Below are 25122 nucleotides of genomic sequence, written 5' to 3' on the forward strand. Positions count from 1 at the left end.
ATTTTTAATCACGTTTATTTGCTGTTGCGAGACTCAGCAGAGACAGGTGCCAATTTCGAATAGGTTGGGGTTTAGAAAACCCGAGGGACGATCAAACATTCTTTTAAAGAACGGAAATTTGTGTGGCCCAGTGTCGACGCCAGCGAAGTTGCTGACGGCGACGCGTCAAGGCATTTTCATGTCACATGAGGGCGCATTCAATCTCATCAGATCGAGACCTCGATGCACAGCCCTACATACAAAGTTATTTACAAGCAACAATTTACTTCATTTCTTTAATTAATTTTGTCTTTATTTCACAAAATGACACAAGTTCTATGTAAATATCACTGTAGCAACTATGTTTTCTGCATGCCTCCATTATACTGTTCACTTCTAAGTGTAGTTTATTCATAGAGCAACCTTGCTCTATGGTTTAGTTAAGGTCTATTCCAACTGCATTACATAACGTAAGAAGTCAAGCATTTTACAGCAAAAGAAACCAAATCGCATGTTCTGCAAATGAGGTTACAAAAGAAAAGCCATAATCTCTTGGGCAACTGTTACTAAGTTCAGTTCAAAACAAAACAAAAACCCCAAAACATCACACAGACCTACAATTTGAGAGGGGGAAAGTAGGGGAAGCTGTACAAAAGAGTGATTTTTCCCCACTTCTCATATATTTAATTATGCAAATACCTAGTGGTTGTTTATATTAGCTGCTAACTCTAAATGGCGACTGCTTACTGTCGGACACCCATACTTCACAGCAAAAACAGATACATGTAGTGTGTACATGCGCTACTTGACTAGAAACTGACGCAGATTTAGTTTTTATCACATCTCGTACATTTATGAACCAGTAACGCTTGTTTCATTGGTCGATGTTACCGGCGCTTCAGGGAAGCAAAAGTAGATACTGGGCACACGCGATGCAAGTACTCTAGCAGCAGTGGAAATTTCTTTACAATATTGGAGTGTGAGGGGGTGGGGACAAACAGCTTGGGTCATACTAAAGGAGGGGGGGGGGGTTACTGAATATGTTTTGAGATGTAATGAAACAAACACAACATGGTTTGCTTCAGGGGAGAAAGTGTGATATTACTGGTCCCTCGACGTCGGCCGAATCTGACTATCTCGCTCCCCTTCACGCCAGGAGTTAGTAACATCAGCCAGCACCTCAGGATCAGCTACTTCACACTTATTCCCTTTAAACCATGTTGTATTGTATATCCAAACGGACTGACTTGGTGTACATATACAGGTCGCATTGTTATATAAATGTGATATCTAAAGCCATGTCCACATTGGACTTTTTTGGAGGAAAAACCACCGAGCCAATGGTTACTTTTGCTGTCTTAAATCCAGTGTAAACAGCCTGGAAAACTTTCCACTTGGTTACTTTTTCCATCTGATTGGTGGCCGTTGATCATGTTCATTATTTGTCATACGTTATGATAAATGAAGATATAGTTTGGTCAACTGCACTGTCTCTGTAAAATTTTCCTGTGTCAAAAGTCAAAGTGCCGACCCTGGTAAGATTTTACCCATTCGGATTTTACCAAAGTCTTGGTAAAATCTCCCCCCCCCCCCCAAAAAAAATAGTCTAATGGGAGCACGGCTTTATTGTCTTGAATTAAAGTGAGTATACTTATACTACTACGCCAAGTAAAAAATACATGTACTGGCATTACGGAGAAGTCACACTGGCACAATGTGCTGGAGCTCTCAGTGTTTGCTTAATTTGTCTTCAAAAGTTTCTTCAGTCTTGCATAAAACCTTGTCTTCACTTTTCTGGAATCTTTACTTTACAGTCAACCTTGGCATCTCCTTCATGTCCCTGTAAAAGAAATAGGAACAAAACAAAAAAAATAAGGTGAGATGATAGCAAACATGCATGTAATGACTACATGTACATGGTGTGATAATGTATTCTGGCTGCTGATAACGAATGATTTCTCATGCTCTATAAATATGAATGGACATACCGGTACATGCGAGTGCTTTCTTTCTGTTTTGTTAACATTAGATTAACCCTAACCCTCTTGAGTAATTTACTAGGAACCTTCCTCACTCTTGCAAAATCTAACACTATATGGTAAACTCAACACCCAAACTGTGGAACTCTGATTATGGTGACCCCATGTAAAGCATAATCAGTTTACTAGTGCAGTACTCACTCCAACAGATTCCAACATAACATGGATTGTGAAGGGTTGGGGTGGTTTGGTTTGCATGCAATGTTCACTGTACACATTTCAGTACGGTTGAACGACGCAATACGGTACATATTGCTATGACAAACATCCACATTTGCTCCCAAGTTTCATGTACAATTACATGTACACCGAGCGCTGGCAGCCAAAATAATAATAATAATGATAACGTTTATAACGCTCGTTTTCCAAAGGTTATAAAAGCGCACCAAAGACTTCTCTGATAGTCTGAAAAAAAAACCCACCAAGAATGAACATTAACTCTCCCTTTGCTTAAGAGGTCACCAATGGTCAAAATTTTCTTCCTCACCTCCTGATGGCCTACTGTGTACAAACCAATGGGGATCTTGACCAATATTGACCCAAGTAATAACCAGGCTGACAATGCATGTTACCATAGGAGGGTTAACATGAATTAAGCAAACAAGTAGGTCTTAAGTGAGGATTCAAACATGGATATTGAGGTGGAGCATCAGACTGATTGTGGGATGGAGTTCCAGATGCTTGGGCCGTAACATATGACTAGACTGAACAATCTTTAGTGGACCCCACTGTGTTCATTACAGTGACGTTCTACTGTACTAGTTTTGTCGTTTACTTACAACTTCCTCCAACATCTGAGTTGGCGATGACCGTCATCAACCATTGACCTGTCTAGCATTTCTTAAACCCTGAACACCTATCTTTGCAATGCAAAAACTCTCTTATGCAACCAGACTAGACTTGTCTTCAAGCAATTTGCAAGTCGGTAATTCTTGATTTTAGGTTTGCAGAAAATTCTCAGTATACAGTCTGTTGACTCTGTTCAATCAAAAATCCGAGTTTTCAGTTTAAGTTTGATTTGTTATTAAGTACTTTTTCTATTAACCACCTCGCGCCGGGATTATTTTTGCCCCAAAATTTAGATATTTGCAAAGGCAAAACTTGCCAGCCAACTTCTGATATACAGCCAAACGCCACAAATACTGATTCGCAAGAGTCATTCCAACAGTATTTGTACGATATTTCTTGCCGAAACTTGTAACGGGGTATGTTTCAATACTCGGGGGTGGGCATTGGAGCGGAATATTCAGTGTGCACTGAATAGGATACATTGGCGGGACTGTTGTGGCTACTCACAACAGTCTGTGAAGAACGCAAATGCCCACTGCTTGGAATGCATTTGTGGCACGGAGTGTACACATCCAATTCGATGAAATACGATGTGCACAAACTTGTGAGAGGAACGTTTCTGTGAATGGGCACAGAATGGCAATGGTACTCCAGCATCCTTTAATATCGGTGCTCTGTCCTTTTCAATCAGGTACTCGTGTGCTTGAAATTGGTGAACATCAAGTGGAAGCTACAGCTTGGCTGGGACCAAGTCACCAAGACCTCCTTAACTTGATACGACACAAGACCCAGCATGATCCAGCTTCATACTCAAGACTTGTGTTTTGCATCTTGTCAAAATCACTAGTTGGATAGTCATGTGATAACAAGTTGTGACTACCCAACAAGTCGCGAATACTTGCCTTGTCACTGGGTTTTTATTCCAGTTCTTATGGGATACGGAGCAATCACAGATGAAACTGGCATACATGTATATGGGGGGAAAACAAATGGAAAATAGGCCAAACAAAAAATATGTGTCTGAAATGTGGGCCGCGCTGCAGTTAACACATGTACATGTACATGTACATCTGTGTATGTACAATACACTTCATGGCCATTTACCGGACACCACCTCCTGTTTTGTTTTAGATCCAAAGTTCCAAACAAAATTTTACAATGAGAAAAATGTTCAGTGTTTTCATAAAATTGAAAAGCCTGAATTACTGTAGGGTGACAGACTCATCAACAAAGAAGTTCACTGCTTACTTGCAAAATGAGACTAAAGGGTTTGCATGGTGGGCATGAAATATGAATTGCAGGTGGATGGCAACACCATGTGAATGATATCCCTTTGTGAGTTGTGTGGTTCTGAGAAGAACCAGTTGGGTTAACGTTTCAAGCCATATGCTCTTTTCGTCATCAGCAGACTCGTGAGAAAGTCGAGGAAAAAGTCCGAAAGACAAGGGCACCATTCATGACACCATTCAGTCATGTCCATGATTCAACAAACTCCACTAACGTACATGAGAGAAAGCCGGCATTATCGTCTTTTTTCCTTGCAAGTGAAAGGTATCACTTTATGCTCTCTTCGCAATCCTCAAGATAATCATTGTGATTTTTAAAGCAGTGCATTTTGTACAACTAAATCAGAACCCCCCCCTAAAATGGCACAACATGTTGGTTGTAATCCATTGGATTGTCCATGTGGCTACCCATAGCTGGTCAGCCATAAACACAAGACCTAGCTAGCGGGTGGTCAGGTGGTACCGTTGCATTATGTTCATGCACGCACCACACACTGTATTACCGTGTGACGCAGTGATTTTTCCATGTCACAGGTTAATGTTTAACCTTCTATCAAGCCAAAAAAAGGCTCCGATCAGTGTTGGCCTAGGTGTTTCTACGGTAGAAACACTCCATTTACGACTGGTGAAAGACTTCAAAATTATTATTTAAATGAAATCACATACAGGGTGAGTCAAAAGAAAAGGAAACCCAAATGGCAGGACCAATTCTTTTAATGAAGTTCTGCATGTAGCAGTAGTACTATCAAAATCTAGGACATGAAAGCCCAATTAATGATCTTTCTTTTAGTACAAGAGTCATTCAAATCACTCATGTACTTTTCAACTAGTCCTGACAACTAGTCGGAACACCGTGACTAGTCACTTTAGGATGTACATTGATCTTCTGATAGACCTTACCCATGAATGTCCCAACCAACTAATGAACTAGTATATTTACACATATAGACTGGCAATGTGGTCACTAGTGCACGTCTATGCACCCCGAGGGACTGTGAGTGACCAGAAGAGGGTCCCATTTCCCAAGGCTGAAGTGCTACGTATCTTCAAGCAAACATGAATCCTCGATCGTGATTGGTCAATCCATGGAAACAGTGTGGTATTATCCCATATACCACAGTCCATTTTGCACTCGGTATATCGTCCCGTGTTCTATATGACACAGACGCACCATATTATTCCGTGTTCCACTTGCACTTTTGGGATAACTAATAATACCATGTAATAGAAGGACTTACAGGGTACCAAATTTCTTACCATGATTTATGAAATATAGTGTTGGAAACACTTCCTTTACTGTTCGTTGTTTGAATGCTAGTCTCACCTGTAGAACTGAACTCATTCCCCACTGCGACAACAGACCAAATGCTTACACTGCAAGTTCTGACAACCACTTGCAGTGTTGGCATAGGGTCCTTCAGAGATGTTATCGCAGTAGAAGAACTCCTCGTGGTCCAGGCTGGGGCAAGCCGCCGCCAACTGGTTCAGACCGGCCGAGGTCACGTTCGCGCAGCCGGAGAGGTCCAGATGCTTCAGGTGACGCTGGCCACCGTTGGTGGCTAGGTACCTGATGGAATAATGCAGAATGCAAAATTTGTTCAGATTTGGAGGGCCTTGAAAATTACCATGCCAGATGGATGTTTTTCGTCAGTGTGAATTATCAACCCTAACCCTCGTCGATCCTCCAAAATCAACCAGGCCGTTTTGGAGAATTTTGGAGGAAATTGAGGCTGTACGCCATTTTAGTTCAGCTGAGTTAGGAGGATGTATTGCACATTACGTGCATGCATGATTTCGTCAGTAGCACTCAGTATTTCCGAAAAATCAGTCAATTGACTGATAGTTGGAAATCTACTACACTCCTTGATTTCTTCTAAATGACAGCATGCCAGATGGAATAATTTCACAGGGTGTTTAGTATATTTAAGGCCAAAAAAAAAAAAATAAGTCGGTCTCTGGTCAGCGCGCGCGTCGATTTTAATCATGCGCGTCAGTCTTGTTTTTTCCCAAAATGTTCCGCGGTAGCTCAACAGCGCCCTCTATTGCCGCACCTCCTCATTTTTATTTTACCAAATAGCACCAAGGAATGGGAAATTGCACCAAGGCAAATGATCGAAAGCACCAAGGATAATTATGGAGGACACCAATGTACATGAGGCACCAAAAAAACAAAATAGTACCCCACCTTGTCTGTACAATCCAAGTTTGAAGAAAAAAAAAAAAGCCAAAAAAAAAAAAAAAAGCCGCGTCGCCGCGTCAATTCCGGAACATTGGTCTGACCAGAGACCAATTTTTTTTTTTTTTGGCCTAAAGGTTATATACAACATTTGCAAACATCAAAAAACAAAACTACCAAATTATTATGAAATATCTTACTTGACTGTACGTGAATAATATTCTCAAGCTTCTTGTGAAATCATGGCACCTGGTGTGCCTTCATTTTCATGAAAAGCAGAATTTGGTATCAATTTCCAACGATGGTTGGCTGACCATCATTGGGAAAAAAATTGACTTTTTTCAAATACTGCCTCCAATTAACCGAATTTAGTTAATCCACATTTTGTTTGCATTCTGTTACAAATCCATGAATGGGTGCAAGCCAACTTGTCTGGTTCCCTGACCTGACAATTCCCAACGTCTATTAATTGCTCCCTTTTGTTTGAAGCAGAGTCAGGGAACCAGACAACAAGAACAGCATTTTTTCCTTGTTTTTTTTTCAAAAACCCAAAACTTCTAACAGGCCAGTGTAACAACATTTGCTATAAAATACTTACCCCCTAAATCCATCCATTTCTAAAAATAACAGCACAAGCAAATGTGGTGCGATCAAGCTACATGAGTCGTTTGTCAACCCTGGTCAAATCTTGTTTTATTACAGACTTCAAAATAGCACAACCTCAGCATTACTGATATGAAAACGGGATGCGGATACCATCTTTAGTTAAAAAATTATGGAAGTCGGAACACCAAGTACAGTCGGCTCCCGTTATAACGAGGTCCGATGGACTTTCACAATACTGTCGTTATAGCCGGAACCTCGCTAAAACCGGAGCGCAGTTTTCCCCATTCGTTGTGCACAAGGTACGGTACATGGGCGTGCGTGTTTTAATCGTGTAACGCAAGTCCGAAGACATGAAAAGATGGTCATTTGTTGGTATGTACGTCTGTTATTAATGTATATTAAATATTTAACTGATGGTGTTAAATAAATGAAATAAATAAAATACCTTTAAGGGAACATTGTTCAATATTTGAGGACCTGAATCCGGAGGAAAAGGCATCATCGCTGATAAGAATCAGGCAAGTAGGTCACTCGCACAAATCGTGCCAAGTGACATTTTGCTTTCATTTTGCATTTGCTGGAATCGGGCAAGAGAGGGCGCCAATACATGCATTACTTCCGGGTTTTAATGACTCCTGATCCTTAGATGCCTTTTGGTTGTTGACTTTTTGGAACAGTTGGGTATTATTGTTTCTGAAGGGATTCTTTGAAATTGTAATTATTTCGGTTAACTATAGCGCACATTCGTGCCAAGTGACATTTTGCTTTCGTTTTGCATTTGCTGGAATCGGGCAAGAGAGGGCGCTAATATTACTTCCGGGTTTAAGTGTCTCCATGTGTAATTTCGCAGCAATTGGTGATTATTGTTTGTCGGGAGGGATTCTTTTAAGTTAATAATAATAAACAAAAGTAATAATTTCGGATTAAAATTTGTACAATGTATATGTGGTGGGGCGTTTGAAGATCTTGGAAACCTGTTTTTATTGGGATTGTTTTTTTCGGCAGGGCCGGAGGGGTTCTTAATTTGTTTAAAATTTTAATTTTTTTATTCTTCGGATTAACCTTTTTTGGGGGTGGGAACCACGGTATGTTTTAAACTTTATTTTTGAAGACAGACTGAATTATCTCTTTTGGGAAGTTGTGGTGGCTCTGAAAAGAGCCGTTTGTTTTGTGATGCTGTGTTCTAGCTTTACTACGTATTTTTTTTTTATAGCCACAAGCCAACAATTGGGAGCAATTACGCACCCGATGTTCGGGCGGTAGTACTAAAGGCTATTCCTTACAATGTTAACAGTTAACTCCTGAGCGCCCCCTATTGTTAGTTTGTAATAATATAGAAACGTGGTACCGCAGTCGTAAGCAAACTTCAAACCTGGTCACGCTATAAAGGGAAACCACAGCGGGGGATTAGCGACTAGACCAGCGGTCCACTGCGCCGATTATCACAGTCCCATTGAATTTATTTGAAAAGATCGGCGAGATGAAATAACGTTGGGTTGAAGTCTTTACAAAGGTACATTGATGGGTGAAGCTTAAGTGTGTTGCTTGAATTGGAAGACGGTAGCATGATACCCGTTTCGGGACAAAAGGTCTGTCGTTGACAAGCTGCAATGCCTGTAGTTTTGAAAAGATGTCGTTGTAAATGGGTTGAGAACAATGCTTTTCCTCGCATTGGGTCAGCCAAAATCGTCGTAATAGCCGAAGTCTCGTTATGTCCGTGCACGTAATAACCAAATATTTCCCCATAGTAATGTACACAAATTGATCGGGACTGGGAGAATGTGCTCGTTACATCCGGGTTATCGTTATGACCGAGCTTGTTATAACGGGAGTCGACTGTAATGTGATGAAGTGATGTGATGAAGTGATGTGATGAAGTGGCCCTATTTTGGCCTGTATCTCCAAATGAAAATTCCCGACGAACGACTCATTTAGCCTGATCGCATCACAAATGCTGTGTCTTATCTTTAACCCGAGTAAGCTTTTTGATAATAATTTTGGGATACATGTAAATGAAAGATTCTATATGCCTTTAGAAATGCACCGTTTGTCAGTTCCTTACCTTAGCCCTGCATCAGTGATTTTGTAACAACCAGCCAGACTAAGGAATTCCAGTCGACTGGATTGATTAACAGTTTGGTGATCAATGCTCTCACATGATCTGTCCGATATCAAGATGTCGCAGCAACTAGTCCTATGGGCATCATCAGACCCATTTACACTGCCACAACAACTTTCTGTCCTGTAGGATGTGTCGGGTGCCCGACTACTTCCTTGACAAACGCTATGCCTTTCATGCACACCGCCACGCTGTCGTCCTGTTCGGCACAATCCAGCTCCCGGTCTGGTACCTTGACCCGTGTGGTTTAAGTGCACCGCATAGGAGTCGGAGCTCACTGTCCTTATGGCGCACTGAGATTTGGGTTTGCCATTTTTGTCCTTTGAGAGCTCGTCGATCGAGATGACTCCACAGCTGTATCTGCCACAGCCCCCTCTGGAGCAAGACTGTCCTTCAATGGTTTCGCCATTTGGCTCTTCGTTTACCAGAGGGGCGGAGATAGCAAGAGAGAGCCGTTTGAGCGTTGCGTCAGTCATACTGGTGCATCCAGTAAGATTCAGATACTTGAGATGTTTCCCAGTGCCATTCTTACCGAACCTGTTTACAATTTAAAAAGTCATACATGAGTCAATAAATATCACACCTATTGACCGTAACTCCCTTTTTTTGGCTAGGAACCTTTGTAGTTGAGCTCTTTTCAAAGTCCAACAAATATATTGAAAATCGAGCTACATGTACATGGTACAGTAGGAATTAAACCTTAGAGGCTACATAGAGTGGTCTGATTATTTAGGATTTTGTTTGTGGACTGGACACACAGGTATGCTGAAAACTGTCCCAAGACTTTGCAAAAGGAGTCCAACGCTGACTTCAGCTCCTTAACTGTACACTTTAACCCTAACCCTCCAGGCTATTTTGGCTTGAAACCCCGCCAAACGCAGCGACATGCAACACTTGTCTACGTGACAAGCCCACCCAGTCCCAAAGTCTCAAGGCCAAACTGCCTCAGAGTCCGTGGTCACCAACTGCAGTAGGATACAACTGTGGCATACTTCAATGGGACTAGCTCTCATTGTCTCAGAAGCGGCCGTTTATGCACTGGTGCTGGTAGCTGAATGCATCAAAGTGCACCAGACTTTCCACCTGATGCGCTGTGTTGCATCTGGCAGGGTTAAGCTAAGTGATAATCAGGGTTTTAAGGTTTCTACCCCCGACCCCTTAAATGACACCAACTAATTACACTGACATTTTGGTTGGGATTCTTACCCTTTGAATGCAATATCGGAGACCTTTGTGAGTGACAAGTCCAGGTGTTTCAGGTTGGGAGTGTTGGACAGCAATCTGTACACCTAGACAGGGAGAGGAAAAAAGAAGGTTTAATTCACAATTGTGGTTTAAGACAACACAAGTGCAATCTGTGCATGTAACCTGAGACTGTGATGATCTTGTTTGAATTGATGTGAAAATACCTTTTGTAAAGAATGTTGCATCCTGATGCCACTTTTTTCCGTCATATATTATCTCAATGAAGGTCACTCATTGCAAATTTAAAAAAAAAAAAACACGATTCTGGGACCGAAAAACATTTCTTGTGATGGACTTATGGGGATTTGTAAGGCTTTGTGATGGACTTGCGAGGACTTGTGAAGGATTTCTAGGGATTTGTGAGGACTTGCAATGGACTTGTGGGAACTTGTGAGGACTTGTGATGGACTTATGAAGATTTGTAAGGTTTTGTGATGGAATTGTGAGGACTTGTGACGACTTGTGAGGGAATTATGGGGATTTGTAAGGCCTAATGATGGCCTTGTGAGGACTTGTGATAGACTTGGGAATACTTGCGATGTAGTTGCGATGGACTTGTGGGAACTTGTTGTGATGGCGTTGTGAGGACTTGTGATACACTTTTTGGGACTTGTGAGACTTGTGATGGACTTGTGATAGACTTGTGGGGACCTGTGAGGACGTGTGGTGGCCTTGTGAAGACTTGTGATGGCCTTGTGAAGACTTGTGATAGACATGACTTGACCACACTGCCACGGATACCATGAACTCCTTACCACAGCATTATTGAGCCCTTTGCTCTGTGACAGCATCAGTGTCTCGACTCCGCGTCCGACCATCGGAATCAGGTACTTGGAGATCCCGTCCAGCATCTTGGCTTCACGACGGATGCGCAGCACCGACCGGCTGACTTCGTAACTGTCCCTCTCGTCGCTGTACCCCGAGGACTCAGATTCGTCAAAGTCGGCGTCTTCGTCCACGGTCACATAAGTCCCTTCGTCGTCATCCTGAACAATGTCTTCAACATCTTCGGAGTTGGTAGGAACAGAGCTCCAGTCACCTAATAGTGAAAGATACATGTTCACTCACATACAGTTAGTTTGCATCGATTAAATCTCTCAGGAAAAAAAAAAATCAAGAAAAGCTTTACAATGATGCCAACCCCTACCGTATTCTGTAAAGAACCCCTGCTAAAGGCAGCAACATGCACAACTTGTCAAAATGACAAGCCTGCTCAGTGTAGCAAGATCCATCAGCTCAAAATCTCAAGGCAAAACTGCCTTTTCAACATACCTTCTTTGCCCTTTTATAAATTTAGTGCACGGTGGAATCCAGTACAGCATTGCTGAACTGCACTGCAACAATGCAATGCATGAAATCGCGACGGGAACTTCCCAAAACAATGGTGGTTTCTTTTCGAAAATAGCGAATGTGTGTAGGCAAACAAATAAATACCGACAGCGGAAAAGTTGCAAGCGTTTTTGAGGTAAAGAAGTTGTTGAAAGGCTTTTGTTTTGTTTTGGTCAAGTTGCCAATAAAAACTTTAGGGTTAGAACGAAAAGAAAAAAGGGTAGGTCAGGTAACTGGAAGCAAAAATATATATTTTTTTTGCCTTAGTCATGTGGAAATCACTAGAGCGTAAAAACTGGACCACAACTTTTCAACTAGATTTTCACTGCCAAGGAGTGATCAAAATCAAAGGTGTTGTGTGTAAAGTTTGTTCTTTGAACTTTACTCTTGTATGTGAATGTGATGTAAACATCCAGGCTATATGTGCAAAAATAAGAATGTTATGCCTGCTTGTTGATCTGGTTCCAGTTATCAAAGTGAAAGCCATTTCACCACATGAACAAATGGGACTCCATACCTCAAATTGTGCATGGATACTTCTGAAACATTTTTCTTGAATTTTTGTAATGGTAACACTATGAATAAACTACACCGTTAGAACCATCCAAAACACTCTTTCAGCTGATATGTGGTTGACGTATATGGGCGGCCAAACATAGCAACATGCCAGCTTTCTGAACATCAGTGAATATATCTGTGTTGAGGGTGTTCTGTGTGTGGTTTCCTGGTCGACTAAAGTCGCCTATGGTAAGCAGCAGGGCCTTTTGAGGGGGTAGTTCCTTGTCTACAAAAGTCATCCACTGCAAGGAAAGGGTTAACAGGGTACCTGAAGAAAACCTGATGGGGGTTAGGGGTTGACTGCTAACCATATTTTACCTTGTGCCCATCTGACAGGGAGAATATTCTTCCACAGAGCCCCATCCATGGCAAGCTGACTCCACTGGGAATTGACCTGGGCACAGCGGCACAGCTCCTTGGGGTTCAAGTAGGAGAAGATTTGCAGCAGGACCTCCGAGGGCAAGCCTGCTATCTTGTCCTGTGACACGTCCTGAACCTCTTCGGCCTTGACTTCGTCCACTTTCTCTGCTCGGTTCAAATCAAAGAAATCAAACAGTGAAACAAAATCGGGTCACTTTCAATTGAATCAGGTTGAGCAAAGAAATTGATTGAAGTGGGATTAGAGCCTGCGACCTCCAGTACACTTGGTTTCAATCATCAAAGAAACACAACAGAGAAATGGACAAGGTTCACCTTCTGTTAAAATTACACTTAACCTTTTTAGCCACTGTAGCGCCCGAAACCACCCTGCCTATTACTTACTGTAGTACCTGAAACCGCCCGTGCACTCTATGTTTTAATGATTCTTCACCAGTGGGTAACACTATGTAATACAATGTAGCACAGTTGCTAATGAGTTAACAGAGAAAGTGACTGGAGTGAGATTAGAGTTAGATTGGAACCTGTGATCTCCAGTATGCTGTAACAGGGCTCTACCGACTAAACAAAGACACTGCTAACATGTAACTCAGTTGGCAAAACAATATTATGGTATTTCAGCGGTTACGGGTTCAAATCCTGCACATGCAAATCCTTTTGTTCATCCTCAGATTCAAGTAAATAAAAAAATATCGGATTACACAAACTTAAAGGCTACATTAATTTAGCTGTAGTTACATGTACCGTAATTTTCGGAATATAAGCCGCGGCTTATACGTTGATTTTGCCCATGAAAATGTTTACTGCGGCTTATACACAGGGCGGCTTATACGCCGAGCCTTGAAGAATACAAATGAAATTCACATGTGTATTTAATGTACTGGTATAAGAAGAGATATGTTGCTGAAATGAATTATAAATTAAGAAAGTCATTAACAAACCGAAACCACGTCTCACGTAAAGGTACCGAGCGGTAAAAAAGTACGGTGATGAAAGCTGTCTTCGACACTTGCCACCAGCCGTACGTGATACTGGTACAGTGCAGCAGCGATATGCAGGCATGCTTTCCCAACAGCGGACCACACCATTTGTGGTAACAAAGGGGTGTTCTTTCTTGGGAACAATAATTACCAATATTTTCGCTGTTTAAAAAAAAGAAAAAAGACCACTACAATTTTTATGGCGTTCGAAACATTTTTTTATTACATAATCAGTTGTTCAACGTCACAATATATTTTGTTTTCTTGAAATGTATTCAAGAAACGATGTAAAACTCAAAAGAGGGACTAAATCACCCCTTACAAAATTAATGGAATCGTCTATTAAAATGTCGGCTTCGTTTTGACTACTTCCAAAGAAAGTTACGATCGAAACTTGAATTTTTCTCGCAACTAATGGCAACAATTTGATAAGTTTTGAGGTAAAAACGGACCTGTTTATTCTTAGGACAAAACAAATCAGCATCTGTTGCCACAAAGCAAGATTTGTAGCGCTCCAGTCAGACAACACACGGTGGGTTTCATACTCTCTCACGTGCTGTGGGAAAATGTTGTCATTCACCGGCGTGCGTGGCGCAGGCTGCCGGGCTATGACGGGGCAGCCAGCAGCAGTTCCCGGTGTTTATTTCTCATCAATTCCCATATTTGTTTGTAAAAGTATCAATTGTAAATGATTTGATATAACTTTTGTGGTCCTTTTAATAGCTTCTGTAGTGTGAATGGAACTGGTTCAGAGCATTTTGACTAGAATTTGGAGGCCTTACAAAATTGAAACCGCAGCGGTCGGTGCGGCTTATACGCCGGTGCGGCTTATACGCCGACTTCAAATCTTAATTTGCAGATTTTTGCGTGCTGCGGCTTATACGCCGCGCGGCTTATATTCCGAAAATTACGGTATGTGTTTTTGAAAAAAATCTCTTCATAATATAAACAAAACAAAAAGGTTTTTGTTTGCTTTTAGTTGTTGGATGTGTGAAAAATATATTAAAATTTGGAGAATTCAGGACTGTTAGGGTTGACAAATTATGATTTTTATTTTCTTTTGTGACTAAATGAGAATTTACAGAGCATTTCTGTATTTATTCAAAGAAATCAAACAAATTCCAAACATGTCTAAAACATTTGTAACCTCCATGGAACGTTTGCACACAGTGAGTGATGGCACCCATTGGACAGCCAATATATCTGCTTACGATCAACTGTGCGGTTTTGTAATTCTGTGGAATTAAGGCAATTATATTTAAGCAAAAAACATCAACACAACCCAATCAAGAATTAGAAGTTATGTAACCAGCTTACCAAATGTCTCATCCAGATCCGATTCCTTGTCATTCTCGGAGCAATATTTGGTGTGGAGGGCGTGCTTCTGTAGCACATCATAGCGAATACGCTTCAGCTCCTCATAGGTGAAGTACTTCATCAGCAACGGCTGGAAACACTGAAAATTGAAGAAGAATTGAGCGTGCAAGTTTACCTCAGAAACTGGCGAGACTTTAAGAGAATATGGTACTTATAGGCACATCGTATAGGAGCTACGACGTGTATCATCTAGGGCTGTGCATCGGAACCGGGTACCCGGCACTTCTGATATCAGGAACCGATCCAGATTATAGAATCGAGTACCCTTAACCCTAACCCACCTCACTCCTCAAAAATCCTCCTGGCGGTTTTGGAGGATTCTAGAGGATTGAGGATGAATGGTGATTGAATCAAATGAGGATTCTGGAGGATTGAGGATGAATGGTGATTGAAGCACATGAGGATTTTGGAGGATTGAGGATGAATGGTGATTGAAGCACAAGAGGATTTTGGAGGATTGAGGATGAATGCATTTTGAGGCAGGACCGTCTGATGATTTTGAAGAATTTGGCATTGGTTATCCTTCATTTAAACACGAGTGCAAAATTTTGGGATGAGGAGGACTTTGGAGGATTGAGGATGAATGCATTTTGAGGCAGGACTGTCTGACAATTTTGAAAAATTTAGGCGGAATTGCAAAATTTTAGAGGATTTTGGAGGATTGAGGATGGTTGTAAGCAACAAGGGCCTAGGGGGTTAGGTATAATGAATTTTAAAATATATTACTTCGTAACTTCTCGGACACTGAAAAAGAAAGGTTTTGAATGTCATTTGTGCAGAATTTTCAAATGAAAACCAGGCTACATGGAAAGCAAAACAGATTCACGTGTGTTACACTTGCGAAAATGCAATTCACACCATAAAGCTACATGTATTGAGCTCAATGTACACACTTGTATCTTGCTGTATTGACCCATCGATGTGGCAGTATTGTCGTGAGGACCTTTATAAACAATCTATACAGCAATGCCAGAGACTTACATTTTAGAGTTGTGTTCTTTAACAGGTCGTGTTTTTTATCTAAAATTTAATTCATGGTTACTTCTCTTTATTATTGGTTGCTGTTGCTCTTAGCGCCATGATCTAGATGGATTGGCGCTATAGAAATCCTTTATTATTATTATTATTGTGTACTCTCCGTAAATGAACACCCTTAATAATGTCCAATATTTTACATTTTTTTTAATTTCCTGACTGGGCTTATCCAGGCAAGGGTAATAATTGGCACCGTGTAAGAAGAGAAAGCAGTATACAAATATAACATGGTTTGAGGGTGGACAGTCGATATTCGCTCCCTGAGGTATTGGAAGTTGACAAACTAGTTCCCGAGGCGAAGCCGAGGGAACTAGTTTGTCAACTTCCAATACCGAGGGAGCTAATATCGACTGTCCACCCGAAATAAACCATGTTATATTTGTTTTACTATACCTCATACATATTCAGTTGACGATTTTTTTTTTATATATGCACCTAAAACAAAATTCGGGGAAACTTGTACATCTCACCAAAAAGAATATTTTGGTTGCTCAACTTCAATTACTAGTTCGGTTCGTTTGCAATATAATACAGTTACTACAGTTGTAAATACAGTTGTTTGTGTACAACTTTCTTTTGTAAACTTTCTCCAGTACGGCATCATTGAGCTCTGGAAATTAACATTTACGCGAACCATGCAACCATGCATGGCGCTCCCTCCTGGGCGATGTTCGCGCGTGCCTACTGCACCCGTGCGACAGTTCCTCGATTGCTCTGTAAAGCGCATGCGTAGTAGACTGTCGCACGGGTAACCCATGCGACAGTCTACTACGCACGCGTATTTACCCTGTGCGTGAATCCCCCGCGCGCGCGTTTGTCAAACAGCAAGAATAACATCTGGCACGTGATGGTGAATTGACCAGTGAGAGTTCGGCTCTCGATCATGAGTATGTATGAGGTATAGTAATACAATTTACAACAAATTACAATATTACAAATTGATGACTATAATAACATTGAAAATGTAACCTCAACCTCCGTCTCCTCAGATTGGGTATTCAATCCTGCCTGATTCCAAGGGTTTAACCCAGAAAATATTTGTTCTAGGGCTATCCTCCCACCACTAAACTCAACATTACTTTTTTGTCTTCTCTCAACAGGTTTCTTCAGGCTTGCGACTACAGTGCCATGGGCATCTTGAAGAATCCTTGGTTTCATTACCCAAAATAAATAAAAATAAATTATATACCTCCTCCTCTTCCTGCATGTGAGGCAAGAAGTCCTTAGTGAAGACTTCCAGGGCGTCGCTGATATTCCTACCGATGGTCACCATCTCGCTGGGGGAGTGACAGTGCTCCGTTTTGTTGCATCCTTCCTCCAGCAAGCCTTGCATCTCACTCAGACGATTGTCAGAGTGGATCTTGTACACGGCTTGGTTTTCAATCTGTGTATAAAATTGCAAAGACTGTAACTGTAGAGTTTGTGATCAAGGTCTTTTGAACCTATGCTGTAGGCGAGTCCATCACAAGCCAGTCACAAGTACAGTCACAAGTATGCAAATCTCAAGTCCGTAAATCTCAAGTTCGTAAATCACAAGTCCGTTTAGTGGAATGATAGGCTTGGGCGATTCCAGGTCGGAATTGAATATAATCGATTCCAAAGATGGGATCAGAATCACGATTCCACTTTTTGAGGAATCGATTCCCAGTTGTAACAATTCAATTTTCCCCAAGAATCATTCCAGACACTTCAAACTTAAATATTATTTCACTCGACATGTACACACTTGTGGCAAACTATCATTTCTACAAGTTTCTCAAAACTGGATTTGATTCATCTGGTTGACAGCACCCTCTACTAGCCCAGTTGCTCGACCTTCCTTGCCAAGGATCAGGCCTGGCTCCATTAGTGCCTGTCTCCCTCTCTGCCTGCCAATGTCAACAAGGCCAGCCCAGCAGTCAAAATAAATCAGGTGACCAATTTTCAACAGCTGAGGGCTCCTTACCTTAATAAAGCAGGATTGACTGGCTGTGATTGTTATGGAACCCGACAAAGCTACGCTTTGACTGCAGGAGACTGGCAAGCCGACTGTGCCTACCAGTGACCTGCTTTTGTCTATTGATGGAATTTGATCGTCACAGTGCATTCAAAAAAATATAATCTGACTGTTGGTGACTAGCCTGTGTAAAAGGAATGGCAGGGGAACAGGATTGATTTTTTGACTGTCTGTGACTGATCAAACAAAAGGAGGGTTAGGGGAACAAAAAACAATTCCAGTCTCGGATCAAGACTAAAATATTTAGTACACAACTACACACCTTGAGATAATCAAGCCTGTGTCTGAGTTTCAGCATGATGCACTCATTCTCGATGCACTCATGAGTTTTGAATTCCCTGAACGTGGATCTCAGACTCCACAGCAATCCTCGCAGCTCGGCATAGTTGGAGAAATCCGTCGCAGTCAACTGTATCAAAGAAAAGAAAGCCAACTGCGTTTAAACAGTGCAAGCTCTGTAGGGCCTACATCACACAGTGGGGCAGATAGGGGAAATATTTGGGGGAATTGTCTCTTTGATGATACAAGCATGGCATTTGGAACACAGTCAGAGTATGTCTTAAGACCGCCATTTGGCTACAGGGCCTTGCAGATTTGTCCTTTAAAAGATATTGGTAGAACAAGCAATTTTCAAAAGTTTCAAAATGGCCGCCATTGCTTGTTATTCTACCTTTATTTTTTTCAAAGGACAAATCTGCGATGGCCCTATAACCAAATATCATTCTCATGACATACTCCGACTGTGTGCCAAATTCCATGCTTTGTATCATCAAAGGCACAATCCCATCACCTATCTGCCGTACTAATAAGGTCTTCATCTTTTTGCACCTAAATGTTGGTGTCCATTTTGATTATGATCTTTCACATTAATAATCCCCAATCAGACTGGGACCTTGAATGCAGAAACATGCAAGGCCAAGTAAAAAAACTTGTTTAGCGTCCCTGCCCGCTTCCTTTTTGGAGGCCGCCTCCTTTTTTTTTTAAACCGAAAAAATTATACATTTGAAACAGCGAAATCATTTTGTTCTCTTTGTCTGTTGCATTTAGCCCATATGAAGCTGGTATGTCATTTCCTGAGTCCAAGTGGCAGCCATTTAAAAAAAAAAAGCTGGTGGCCATCTTGAAAAATAGCCCGGTCAGGCGGCCATCTTGAAAAAATACTCCGGTCACGCGGCCACTTCGGAGGGGGAAAAAAAGGGCCTCCTTCCTTTTTTTTCAAAAAAGCAGACGCTAAACATGTTTTTTTTTATTAGGCCCAACACAAATTCAGGCCAACTTTACTCACTCTTTAGCTGACAAAATTCTCCAAAATTTTCATGAGGCAAAGACAAGGTCCTCAGTATTTCAACAGCCAAGTTTGAGGTCTCAATTCAATTTTTAAAGGAGACTTTTCTTCAACAATTTGCACCTGAGAGTGATGCAAAGTGATTACAATTTGAAGCCTATTAAAGACTAGACTGGTACATATCCAACTTTTGAAAGGATTGACCCTTCAGTAGTCTGGTTGCATGACTATGGAGAGAATGTATATGTATACTGTAGAAATAGAGACTAGGTACATGTGTACTAGATAGATAGTTCTTTAATTGATGCAGTACTGAAGGGGTGCTGGACTGGTTGTTTCATGTGCCAGTCTATTTTCTTGTGTTGCATGTTTTCACTATCTTAAGTTTTGGGAATACACATTATTGAGAGTCCCAAATTTTGGGACCACTGCCCAATATAAAATCAACTGGGACACTAGTAGGCCTACTACATGTAACAGTGGTGATAGTGGATTTTAGGATTCCAATCCTATGAGAAAATGAAAATCACGTATTCATTGGACTCACCAACCAAAACAGCTTGCAATGTTGAAAAGCAACAAGAATGTCTTGTAAAGAGGTCAGGGTTTTAAATTTACAGAGAAACTATGGGGTAAAATGACGACCATGACAAATGGCGGAAAACATATTGCAACCTGACGCTACTCCTAGAACTATGTATCAAGAAGCCCGCAAAATTGCCTGCAGCACAAAACACTAATAAAGTACAAAAACGTCCATCAAAATGGAGACATTTCACACAGAACCGCTGCGCAGTTTGCCCCTATACTCCGTACTTTATCTCTTGACATACTCACGTATCATGCGCAGAACTAACATAGGTGGATTCTGTCGGTTTTTAGGCCAAAATGATGAAAAATATGCCCTTTCCGCACTGAGCCAACCTGACACTTGAAACGTGCACGCATATGATCGAGCGATGATTTTCGGTTCGCTCGGAGCGCGCCGCGGGGGGTGCGGTACAGGCGAAATGATAGTATGTGCATGCGTACAAGTGCATGTACCGTACCCCCCGCGGCGCGCTCCGAGCGAACCGAAAATCATCGCTCGATCATATGCGTGCACGTTTCAAGTGTCAGGTTGGCTCAGTGCGGAAAGGGCATATTTTTCATCATTTTGGCCTAAAAACCGACAGAATCCACCTATGTTAGTTCTGCGCATGATACGTGAGTATGTCAAGAGATAAAGTACGGAGTATAGGGGCAAACTGCGCAGCGGTTCTGTGTGAAATGTCTCCATTTTGATGGACGTTTTTGTACTTTATTAGTGTTTTGTGCTGCAGGCAATTTTGCGGGCTTCTAGATCTATGTCCGCTCACGCGGAGCCTCATAGTTCTAGGAGTAACCTGACGCCACTTCAGCGGTTGTGTACAAAGTCTATGACTGTCTATGACTATGGAGAGTCATTACCTAACAAAATTGGAAATGTTTCTCAGTCCCAGATTCATGTCTTATCATCATTTTTGCAATGACTGACCTTCATTGAGATGATATATGAAGAAAAAAGTGGTGTCAGGTTGCAAAATCTTTTCCCAACATTCTTTCCCTCATTCCCACGTTAAGTTATAAAGCTACTTTTAATGTTCAAAAGCATATACCAAATTTGTTGATGCTTGTTGACGACCGTTGACGCTCGCTGACGCATTTAATCATGTTAATAATAATAGTAGGCCTACTTAATCTTAAGGGAAATGGGTCAACTCGTACCCGAGTTAACTCGTACCCGAGTCAACTCGTACCCCAAAATTGACACCCAAGTCAAGTCGTACCCGAGTTAAGTCGTACCCGAGTCAAGTCGTACCCCAGTCAACTCGTACCCGAGTCAAGTCGTACCCGAGTTGACTCGTACCCGAGTCAACTCGTACCTGCAGCTCAAAATAGTTGCCTATTTTCGAAAAGAAAATCAGTGAAACGAACGGAAGATCGGAGGGATATGGCCGGTTGTCCATGCACGGTGATATCGTTTGTGCCGGGCCTGTGCGCGCACTCGCTGGTCAACGTGGTCGTACCGTGCACAGTGACATCGTTTTTGCCGGGCCCGTGTGCGCACTCGCCGGTCCACGTGGTCGTCCGTGCACGGTGACATCGTTTTTGCCGGGCCTGTGCGCGCACTCATCGGCCAACGTGGTCGAACCGTGCACGGTGACATCGTTTTTGCCGGGGGGGTGCGCGCACTCATCGGCCAACGTGGTCGTACCGTGCACGGTGACATCGTTTTTGCCGGGCCTGTGCGCGCACTCATCGGCCAACGTGGTCGTACCGTGCACGGTGACATCGTTTTTGCCGGGCCTGTGCGCGCACTCATCGGCCAAAGTATGCATGCTTTTAGCAATTTATTTTATTTTTATATTACAGATGATCCTGTGGTTTTCCGATGAACCATTTTCTGCTACTCAAACCGATCGATCGGATGGTCTGTCACACAGTTCATGATGAATCGAATCGGATGTCAAGTTTCGAGGACGAAACCCGATTAGCTCAGTTTTGTTTAAGATAATAAAACTTTCTCTTGCACTAGAATTACAATTTGCTAATGTCAAACAATCTTTTACACCCAAGGATCAACTAACAAATTGGTCCCCTAAAACTTATAGAAAGAGCATCTCTGAATGAAACGAGCCACCATTTTCCTTTATCGTGTTTACTTCCTTGATGCCTCAAATGTAAACAAATAATTAAAAATCCTACATTTCTGTTACCAAAATAATATTCTAGTTGAACTTATCGCAGAAACTTTATTTAAGCTGCACAAGATTTTTTTTTACGACATTTACCAAACTAATTGTACAAAAAATGACCAACATATTAAAGAATCATTATAAATTAAATAACAATGTCCGTGTGACTCTTTTAAGTTTCCTGCAATATATTTTCTCTTCAGATGCCAAATGATGCCAAAAATGGAGTGAGTGAACGTTGAAAAATATTACTTTTACATTACAAAATTCATTTGTTAATAGCAGCTTTCTTTAAAAAAAAAAAAGGTCTTAAATACTAAATTCGTAAAAAGAAAACTATGCCCTTAAAACATGTTCGACCGAACAAAAAAAAGACGTAGCAGTTCGCACAGTCACTCCGCAATCTCAGTGATCCAGGGTCTCTGAAAAAAGAAAGAAAAAACATAATTTCTAAGAGAAAATACTACACAATCGTTCGCGATGAAGCCCTTGCTGATGAACGGTACATTTTCCCTTTTCATCCAGATTGTGATCAACATTTGATACCACCGCCTTCAACTAATCCTTAAACTTTATTTGTAATTCTGGCGGCGTAACTACTATTTCTCAGTCGCCGTTTTTGAGGGTAAAATCGGAAGTTTTGTTAACCATCCATCCGTACTTCAAAACTAAAAAAAGGAGGGGAGTACGAGTTGACCCGGGTACGAGTTGACCCGGGTACGAGTTGACTCGGGTACGAGTTAACCTGGGTACGAGTTGACTCGGGTACGAGTTAACCTGGGTACGAGTTAACTTGGGTACGAGTTGACTCGGGTACGAGTTGACTCGAGTACGAGTTGACTCGGGTACGAGTTAACTCGGGTACGAGTTGACCCAAAATCACTTTAAGTAGGACTCGTGCATGGTGTACACATTTTTACAAACATGACCAGATACCGACAAAAAAATGAAACAAGTTCACAAAACCACCCCGACTCATTTACCACGAATTCCGTGTCAATAGAACCCACCTTGTCCGAATATATACGGACCAACTCTTTCATACGACTATGTGGTCCAGAAAAAACGTCCACTTCCTGCGGAGCGGGTGCCATTTTTAATGATAACTAGAAATTAAAACACGGAAAAGTAACAACTTTTGCGCCATTCGTCCATCGATATCATGGCGAACTTGGTCAAGTCATCGCCGCATCACATAATGCTATGTCACTCCTGAATCCGGAGATCAGACCATCCTTAGTGAAGTTTATTGACCTTTTACTTTACGTCACCGCTACAGTAAATAATGAAACGCGCCCTCTTGCGATCTCGGTTACATTCATGCTGTGCGTCCATAGTAACCACACAATAAACATCCTCAAAACGATACATGCGACCCAGCTGATCTGTGTCTGTGTGAAATCTCCTGCGCATAATCTGGTACTTTTTAAAGCCATTTCTGAGACATAAAACTGTTGGCGTTTACTCCTCATTTCTGACATATACCCTGCTGAATAAATCGGGCAGCATGAGGGAACTTTTCGACGTGCAACGCCAGAACTTCTGGACCGAGTCCATCCACAAGGAAGCGTACACGCGCTTGGCCTGGCACGAGAAATACAGCAAGGAGTTCGCCAGGGAGTCACGCCAGGGTATCGCCCGCAAGCACCGGCCCAACATGGTCCCCAAAGTCGCTGCCGCCGTGAAGCCCCCCAAACCCGCCGAGAAGTCGCAGAGTTTGGCCGAGCTGGCGGCCAAGAAAGAGGCCAGAAAGAAAGACTTGGCGGCCATAGAGGACCCTGACGCCTTGCTGGTCGAAATGAGATCTGTAACACCGGTGGTCAAGGACCAGCTTTACAAGGGCTTCAGCAAGGAGGGCACTGGCCGGTATGCCTACCTGCAGATCAGGAAGTTGAAGAAACCTGAGAGCAAATATGATTTTCCCATCACCAGCTCGTGGGAGTACGGCTGGCGCTTGGACGATGTGGTCAAGGAATTCAGGGCACCAGCATTTGGCCGGTCCCGCATCGTCAAGGACTCCTTTTACCGTACCAATGGAATCTTCTAACACTGATGCCTTCCTATTCAAGATGTCACCAGACTTTGTCCACATCTTCACAGCAGCTCGGACAATCTAATGCAATGCCACATCACCCACCGAAGACTAAACGTTAAAAGCTGCTTACCTTTTTAGAAAAGTGCAGCCAATTTGTGATTTTTTACCATTTTGCATAATTATTCAGAACAATTATACATAATTTATATTTGTATAATCATGTGTCATGTAATACACTCCGAGTGTAATTTCTTTTTGCAGACTTAATCAAAATCAACGATATGAGCAAATGTTTTAAATGAAACCACCGCCTAAAATCAGTGGCTTCCATTTGATTGATGTCAAGATTGTGTGTTACATGAATATTGTTTATTTTCAAGATTAGGTAGTGTACAACCATAATCATGATTGCACAAGCTACAAAACACTTTGGGGTTCTTTCTGTATTTTGAATATGCAAAAGTAGGCACATGATGAAGTTTAGCACTTTTCGGAGTTTTCCTGTCAGAAAGGAGAAGATGAGGTCATTCATAATTATAACTTTTGCAAAAGTTCTTCATTTTATTACAAGCTTTGTATTAAACTGTAGGAGCAGTATTAGTTCACATAACCAAGCAATAGACAGACAAAGGTTACTGCAAAAGTAAATCTTACAAACTCGACAGTATTCATCCACATGTACTAAATTCTGTGGTTGTCTAGTTTTATTTCATAATCATTGTAGTTTTAATGTTAACTGGCCTACGCTGTGGACAAGTTCACCAATGTTATTAGTTTACATTCACTGCATGTATGGCAACACTGTAGTGCCCTATCTAAAATGCATACCTTGCCCACCAAAGGATCAAACAGGGAGATCAAAGTCTATTATGTACCAACAAATTATGGCTGCGTGTGATTGATGATCATCTTGATCATGATACGCACATATCAGTTGCTTCACATGGCAAAAAATTGTAGAATAATTGGGTTTTTTTGGGGGTGGGGAGGGTGGGTGGGTGGGGGGGTTTGAGTAAGGGTGATGCCAGCAGATAGAGTCAGATATGTAATAACTGGTCAAGTCTCAAGTTGGCATGGATGAAATTCTTTCTTCTTAAGTGGTGCAATTTTGTACTTATGTATTGAATTTAATGGAAGTGCCTTTTTATAGCAGTGCCATTATTAATGGTGTACATGTAGGCCCGATGTCAATG

The 25122-nt window shown here is 41.7% G+C and overlaps 2 protein-coding genes across 2 annotated transcripts; one reads left to right on the top strand and one right to left on the bottom strand.

The window, feature by feature from the left end:
* Nucleotides 1-266: 266 nt before the first annotated feature.
* Nucleotides 267-23083, bottom strand: LOC119726463 (F-box/LRR-repeat protein 5-like). The gene is made up of 10 exons (XM_038198166.1): nucleotides 22905-23083; nucleotides 18155-18301; nucleotides 17086-17280; nucleotides 14802-14940; nucleotides 12445-12651; nucleotides 10995-11278; nucleotides 10201-10283; nucleotides 8938-9531; nucleotides 5418-5660; nucleotides 267-1819 (listed from the first exon to the last, which is right to left on the bottom strand). The coding sequence occupies exons 1-9, from the start codon at nucleotides 22986-22988 to the stop codon at nucleotides 5432-5434; spliced, it is 1962 nt and encodes a 653-aa protein (XP_038054094.1). The 5' UTR covers nucleotides 22989-23083; the 3' UTR covers nucleotides 267-1819; nucleotides 5418-5431.
* A 131-nt stretch (nucleotides 23084-23214) lies between these two features.
* Nucleotides 23215-24596, top strand: LOC119726464 (protein ATP6V1FNB-like). The gene has a single exon (XM_038198167.1). It carries the CDS (start codon nucleotides 23402-23404, stop codon nucleotides 23939-23941), a length of 540 nt encoding a protein of 179 aa, XP_038054095.1. The 5' UTR covers nucleotides 23215-23401; the 3' UTR covers nucleotides 23942-24596.
* Nucleotides 24597-25122: the final 526 nt, after the last annotated feature.

Source organism: Patiria miniata, unplaced genomic scaffold, assembly GCF_015706575.1.
Source record: "Patiria miniata isolate m_02_andy unplaced genomic scaffold, ASM1570657v1 HiC_scaffold_2, whole genome shotgun sequence".
NCBI lineage: Eukaryota > Metazoa > Echinodermata > Asteroidea > Valvatida > Asterinidae > Patiria > Patiria miniata.